General features: G+C 42.2%; 1 protein-coding gene across 1 annotated transcript in view; it reads right to left on the reverse strand.

The window, feature by feature from the left end:
• Nucleotides 1–4,153, reverse strand: part of UGT8 (UDP glycosyltransferase 8) — a 26,841-nt gene extending 22,688 nt beyond the window's left edge. The window contains exon 1 of the mRNA XM_009576512.1: nt 3,330–4,153. Within this exon, the coding sequence (XP_009574807.1) occupies nt 3,330–4,151 (822 nt within the window). The 5' untranslated portion in view covers nt 4,152–4,153. The remainder of the gene's footprint in view (nt 1–3,329) is intronic.
• Nucleotides 4,154–7,804: the final 3,651 nt, after the last annotated feature.

Raw genomic sequence — 7,804 nt, forward strand, 5'->3', positions numbered from 1 at the left:
GCTCCAGCAGCCTGGCTTTGGCTGCCTCTGTTGTGGTCCCCGATCTGAGTGTCCCCCCACGAAGCACATCACTTAAAGCCTTCCGAAATGCCAAACGCTGCTACAGACCCTTCTGCCTCCTATCAGACACCAGCAAGCATTCAGTTTGCAGGTGAAGTAAAGCTTCCAGCTTAACACCCTCCAAAATAAATCTACCTGCACCAAAAATACTCTACAAATGGAACCCACATGCAGTAAGGGGATGACTAGGGGATTTACAAAACCCGTCCATTGCCCTGAACCAAAATATTAACGTAGATGGGACAGAGCAAAGCAAGAGTCAGGTTTGTTCCCGTCACACACATGCTGTTACATGACATGGATATTCAGCACCCCCTGCTACACACTACCTTTAAAGCTGTGTTTTTCTAACTTTTCTTTAAAGAAAGTTTAAGAAAAACACAGGTGCAGACTGAGCAACCACAAAACAGAGCTACCACATCCTCTAGAATTAAACAACTGCCATCCCGTAACAGTTTAAAGAGCCTTGACCTTTGTCTCCTCTTTGATTGTTTAATTAAGTCTCTCTGCCTTTTCTTTTTAAGACATTACTTGTTAGCAGAAAACTACACCTTTCAGTTATGTGCACAAATTCTGATTTGGTTAAACAAACTACTTTCCTTTTTCTCTCCCCCAACCCCCCCAAATAACAAACATTCTCTGATAACAAGGCAGCGGTGCCACTGCTGAGGTGCCTGGGTATTTTGTGTTGAGCAGGTATTTTGGACTTGAAAAAACAATACAGATTTTTTTCTTAATACTTCTCTACCAGAAAGAGCGGACTAGGCTACTTCTCAGAAGTTTTGGACAACGTAAGAGACCTGAATGGCCTGTAATAGTAGCTTAAATTTGCCTGCTAAAGCTGTTACCTCCAGCCACATGCCTCTCTTTTCTGAGGGCCACCTCTGGGCAGGAACATCGCTTTCGTTTATGAGACAGCTCCTGAAGCATCATCATTTCCAGCCCAGCACAGAAACATGAACCAGCTCCGCTTCTGGCTTACCTTAATGCACCAGGCTAAAAGCCGCAGAAAATAAGTTACCAAAGGCTTCTGTCTTAGAGATACAGCAATAGCTGAAAACAGTCACAGAACTAGCTATCCAATTTTAATCTGCTAGAATGAAGCGACAGTTATGAATTTTATCTAACTGTTCAGTAAAAACAAACTGATTGCCCAATAATTTACCTACAATACATACCATAGTGGATTACACGTAACAGTTTAGGCATGGACAAATTACATGATCAAAGATGAACACACTTTTGTGTCTCTCGCATTCAATCAAATCCTGCGCTTAGAACACTAAGAATGAATTGCCCAATAAAACTGTAGAGAAGATAAATAATGTCTCCATTTAATAATTACAGGGTTTATTTCCCCCCCTTCCACCGTAGTAAGTATTTGCCAGCAGGTACTCTACCTATAGGTCTATTTCAAGGTCACTGTCAGTCTGGTTATAGTAAACATTTTACTTACTGTTCCACCTTCCTGCATCATAAGATATTGTAACAGGTTAACATCTGTGGTTTCAGAGTAAATTTAGAAGGTACACAGAAAAATACTCTCAAAAGGCTCCAAATATATATTTAGATATGTGTACAAATATATATCTCTGTATCTATACACACACATCCCTATAGCAAAACATTGGAAGAAAACTGCTCCTTTCATTCTCTTCCACTCCATTTTATAGCAAAGAAAGTATCTGCTTTTGAGGACAGTTAATTTTTTTACCCTAAAGACCAATCTACAGAGACAAAAAATAGACAGTGTTGATGTAGTGCCCAAATTTGTCATACAAATACATTTTTCTTCTTACAGAAGAAGAAAAGACCGGTTTGGAAAATGAAGTGCTGAAACTCCATCCAGCCAGCAAGGTTTTCCTGGAGAGAACAGGGCTGAACTTCGTTTAGACAGCACAGGGCTACCTTTAGTCTGCTTTCTCAGGATATCTGTGCAGTCTAACACTTTTCTAAACGCAAACACGTTAATGTACACACAGGAAGAACCAGTCAGAAGCAGCACTGTTATGGTCATCTCTGATGACACCTTGGAGAACAGACAAGAGCATATGTTGGGATATAACCACCAGCGTGTTCAGAGTGCAATGCAAGTGCTGCTCTCATTCAGCTCAGACACATTTGAAGTTGAACCGGAGAAGAAAAAACAGCTGAGGGAATTGACTCCGCACTCCACATCCTGCAGCCCAAATCAGAGATTTGTCTGATGCTTTCTAAGTTGGTGAAAAAAAATACTGCTAAGTCAAGACACTACCAACAGTGCAAAGAATTAAAAAAAAACCCAACAAGAACAAAACCCCAGCCTTCCACGACCAATTTTCAAGCTAACACATGAAAAGTGAGCCTGGATGTTTTCACACAAAAAGCAAAGGCAGAACGAGGAATTTCTGGAAGCAAACTGTTGAGCACTGCAGGTCTACCTACCTATTTATCACCCAGCCAGAAGCATCCAGTAATAATCATCTCCAATTCAGGATCTATTTGTTTATGTACACATAAGTAGAAGAGTAAATGACATGGTTTTCTGTGAAATTTTGTTCTGCCTGTCACTCACCGTTGTGTTGCGGAACAGAGGCATTCTTGGATATCAGGTATCAAAGATCACATGGTACACTGAAGTAATCAAACTTAATCATTAATCTGTGCAGCCAGGATTTCTGGAATCAATCCAGTCACTATCATTATGTCAGTCTGAAGTTCAGTACCTGATGGCCAGTAAAAATTCATATCCGAGTACAATAGTGGTGCGATTTACGTCAACTCACACCTCCATTTCTCAGCTTATACAATTTCTTCATGCTTATATACACCTAGTTTTAAACACATTTTTACCTGTCAAACCAAGGGAAGCAAACTCTCCATAAAAACACTAATACCGTGAAATTAGATAGTATAACCTATCAGCGGGCTTTTTAGCATAAGCAATATTCATCTGTTCTCCCTTCTTCCCATTTTAACCCACACTCGGTTAGAAGCTACACATGTCATCTCAAGATAGCACTGTTTTTTCCTCCACTGTACCATTAAGCACCTTACTCAAAAGCAAAATACTTCCTGCAACCAGGAAAGATTCATTTTGATGAGTTTGTGTCTGATAGTTCCCCTCACCACCCCCCCAAGCTACTTCCAGTGACTTCAAGGGTATATTTCACCAAGCAATAACAAAAAACACTAGATCCCATTTCAAATCCACTGCTTAAAAACCTCCACTCATCATATGAGGTCAACCAGATACCACAGAAATTACTGGAAAGCTCAGCAAACCTTACTTCTGGCAGAGGGCTGGCCGGTTTGGTTAGGATTCCTCCCACATAAACAACGTTGGGTAGCGTAGGTCTCGGAAACTCCAGTGCTACATCAGTACAAAGCATCCACAGGCTGGATCCATGAACCAAGTCATACATGGACCGTTCTGGCAGAACCTTGTATTTCTGCATTATCCTTTCGTATTTTGGCAGAACCAAAAAACTGACTCCAAATCTTGAAATAAGATAAACAACAGTATTTTTAATCCTCTCAAATAGGTTCATGTGATCTGTGAGCAGCGAGTTAAATTCTGGAACGTAAGACAGAGGAGCTGGAGCACCCACTTCTGCTGGATACCAGAGGCCAGTGGAAAAGACAGCGTATTTAACCCCTAGGAGATGAGCTATAACAAATCCACACATCTCATTGGGATCTACCAAGAGCAGGTCAAATTTTTCCTGTTTCAGGGCACGCATGAGGTTTCGGTTGCCAACGATCATGTCGCAGTTCTTGGAATAGTGGTCCAGGATATCGAAGAGTTCGAGGGCTGTCAGTCTCCCAGAGAAGATACTCCTCATCTTGGACTGGAGAAAATCATCCGAGGTGCTGCTGTTAAAGATCCCTGGGTAGCGCTGAAGTCTATAGTGATTAGATGGAGGAATCTCTCTGCCCTCAGAGAGGAGAAACACTGTCTGGTGACCTTGGTCATGCAAGGCTGAGGCCAGAGTCTTGAAAATATAAAGATGGCTTTCAAACATAATTGGCGGCACAACAACGATTTTGGCAGCCCTCGCTATCCCGACAGCACTCCACAGGAGAATGAAAGCTGGAGCGTACGGCTTCATAGCTGAAATGAGAAATAAAAGCGTTACATCAACAGAAAACAGGTTTGTACGCTACCTGGGAATTTAAAAAAGAGTTATTACACAGCTGTCCCATGAAAGCTAATCACATCTCCCTATTTTGAAGATGTCTTTGCAGCGGTCACGGGGAACAAGAAAGCCACTCAGCTTCAGAGTTCATTTGGCAGTGCTCGGTTTCCAGCAAGATCTGCCTTTTCCCCTCCCCTCCCTTTCCATTTGGCAGTAGGAGTAGACAAGAGACTTCTTCCAACACAGATACCGATTACGGCACCTGCATTAAATGGCAGGAAACCCAACTGAGACAACGAGGTTGGTACCCTCCAGAGAGATACCACATGCACTGCTTCCGAATTATATACACCATCCAACACCTTTAAGATCTCGAAATCAGCTCTGAAAGCTAGATCCTGCCACATTTGGGATTGTATTTAGAAGCACAACTGCATTATTGTCATTGTAATACATTAAGTGATTAAGAAAGATGCTAAGTTCAAAGACCCAAAGGCTCAAATCCTGTATTTATTCATACATGAGACCCAAAGGACGCACTGGTGATTTTCAGTACAGAAGACGTAAGATGACTTTTATAAAATACAGTTCAGTCTTGCCCCCTCAAATGGAACTTCTAGTATGTCCATTTTATTTTTGTAGTTTGAGAGCACTACACTTCACACTACTTTTAACATGGTTAAGAGCATTTCTACCACAAGGTCTTGTCTGATAGTCACCCACAGCTTTCAAGCTGTCCTCCGTCAAGTTGCAACTCTCTATTCCGATTTAAGGGTAACATTTTCTGCTGTTTTGTTTTCATATAAGCCAAGGGGAATAGAGAAGATTTTTTTTTTCCCCTCTCCTAAAAGGACTTGCAAATTCATGCAATGTTTTTCTTTAGTATCAACACTGATCGGACACATGGGGGTGGAAAGTCAAAATCTAGCGGGAAGATGCTACCATCGAATAAGAACCAACTTAACTACATTGAGCTCTCAAAAGTTACACTTTGTGCATGAGAACAAGTGAAATAACAGGATTAAGTACTATACACATGAACATCGCAACTTCCACCCAAGCATTTTTACAAGTACTTGATTCTGAACCTACTTAAATCAGCACTTGAGCACGCACTCGATCACAAACTCTAGCCTACGCTGGAAACCCCACTGCCATTCTAAACACAGACAGTTCCTGACAGCAGCTGGCTGCTGGGGAAAGGGAAAATACTTCCCCCCCCCGCCCCGTGTTTTGGCAAGTAAAACCTATAAAACACTGTATGCATCAGATGAAAGCGAAGTGCATTAGAAGCACGGAGAGGGCATGTCAGGAAGCTCCTCAGTCACTTTAACCCTCCTAAGACAGAGAAACAAGCGCACGCCAAACCAAACAATCTGCTCTTTTCTCATGCCAAACCAATCCACAAGGAAATCTGAGTCTGCTGCAGTGTCCTTTACAAATAAGCACAACAGAAACAGATAACCCTGCTACTCAGTCCTTGTTATCTCCTTACAGTATAGTCTTATAACCCTCCTACAACAGATTGCTCAGGACTTTTTTTAGGTTGGTTGGGTTTTTTTTATTTCATGTGGGTTACCAGCTCACCAACAGAGCATCTCGTATTTGTGCTGCTACTATATAATATTGAGCTATCTGAATGATGCCAAGTTTTCTCCTCCTCCAGCTTCTGCAAGTGGCTGGACTTTGAAACATTTGTAAGCACACACCAAGCCCAAGTAAAGTTGAAAAATTACCACAAGGTACATTGACTGTTTAAATCAAGTTTCTCACATGAAAAGTTTTCTTACTGGATTTGAAGACGACTCCACACTTTTCTTCAGAAAGTGTTAGCCGCTGCCTAGGAGATTACCAACCATCGCTTAGAGAACTCTACCAATTTTAAATTATCACCAGCAGTAGTGTGTGCACAAAAAAATACCATTCAGAGACACGTGTTTTTTTGTGGGTTTTGGCTTTTTCTTTCCCAAGACAAAGCCCACAGCATGAAGACATGCAGCAAAACCTCATGGTACCCATCGGCAAGTAGCACGGAACTGAAATATGGAGAATTGATTGAAATCTCCACACCACCACCACATTAACGGTCTGACAAAGCGTTCTGGGAAGTACTTGGAGACTTCACTAGGCACAAAGCTCAGTTTTACAGAGAGACCACTTCAGTGAAATAGGGTGGAAATTACTTGCTGCAAATATTACCAGTAGCATATGAAGTCTTCACTATACTGCACCATTGCCTGACATCAGGAGAGATCAATTTTTCTTTTTTAAGCTGCCTCAATTACAGTGCTGGAGATTACCCTAAAACATCTCCTCCTCCGTGAACAGTAGTAGTTAAATCAAACTAAACAGCAATCCTATTCGCTCTCCAATAAAGATGGAAAAAGCGTTCTTACTACACGAGAAACAGCTTACCTCCCAGCACGAAGGCCTGACCTACCGGAGAGTTTAAGGTATTAAATTGCCTTTTTAGTTTAGGCCTTAGCTTTTACCCCAGGCTCTCTCGAAAACCACTGCACCTCAGAGTTCAGCTGCCCTCCCAGGAGCTCCCGTTCAAAGGACGTGCCAGCACCGAGCCCCGCTCACCAACCCACTTTGCGGCCGTCCTTAAAACCTGCGGGTTTCAAGCCGCAGCAGAGGGTTGTGCGAGCGCAGAGGCTTGGCGTAGCGTTCGATATTGGTACCAAAAAGCCATGCTCAGCTATCTTCAGCAGGGCCCCACAGGAGGATAACACTCATTAGGTAAGTGTGGTTTTAAAAAAATAAGCAAATAAAGGTCCGTCAATGAAATATCCAAGAAAAATTATTTATCAAACTTGGAAAAAACCCATTATTGATTACAACTCCCCACGCTATAAGCATTCCCACAGTATTAAGCTATCACTTCTGTCAACAATAGCGGTATTACAAAACCACGAATAGAGGTGTAGGATTGGGAAACTCAGAAACAGTTAACATTTCTATCAGCGGTATAAATCAAAAGTACCAGGAGCCTAAGGGCTAGTCATGATCCAACAGGTTGCCAGACGCAGGCACGCCAGCTGTACTTTGATCTCCTGACCCAATACAGGCCCGGAACACGGGGCAGGAAGATACAATCCTTCGCCCTAAGGCGTGTTTTCCACAACCGGGGTTATGCACATGCCACCAAAAGCCACGGGAACTACAACTGTACTTCCCTGGGATGATGACAGTACCGCCCCACTGCTTCCTATCCCCACCCTCACCGAGCAGCCACGTTTTAAATGGGAATCGCATTGGATATTTTACTCTTTATGAAGGTACTATAAAGCACTACCTAACTAACATGAAAATCTGTCAATTGACCAAACACTAGCTTTTCTCCTCTTGAGGTGTATCAGCATCAAGAGATGACACAAGACGCTTCCCCAGGAGTCTGTAGCTTGCCGTATCTTCAGAACTGATAAAAAAAATAATCACTTTTCAAAAATGTATTATGCAACTCCCCTTTTGAATGCAAGCATCCCCCACAGGGACAGCAAAATATATGTACAGGACCTGCCAAGCCATAGAGATATTAAACACTATGCTATTAGAGAAATGCCAATTAAGTGACATTTTTACTGGGAAAAAAGCTTTGAACTTATATTGAACTTTTGGCAGAA

The sequence above is a fragment of the Fulmarus glacialis genome, unplaced genomic scaffold, assembly GCF_000690835.1.
Source record: "Fulmarus glacialis isolate BGI_N327 unplaced genomic scaffold, ASM69083v1 scaffold5034, whole genome shotgun sequence".
In the NCBI taxonomy this organism is placed as follows: Eukaryota; Metazoa; Chordata; class Aves; order Procellariiformes; family Procellariidae; genus Fulmarus; species Fulmarus glacialis.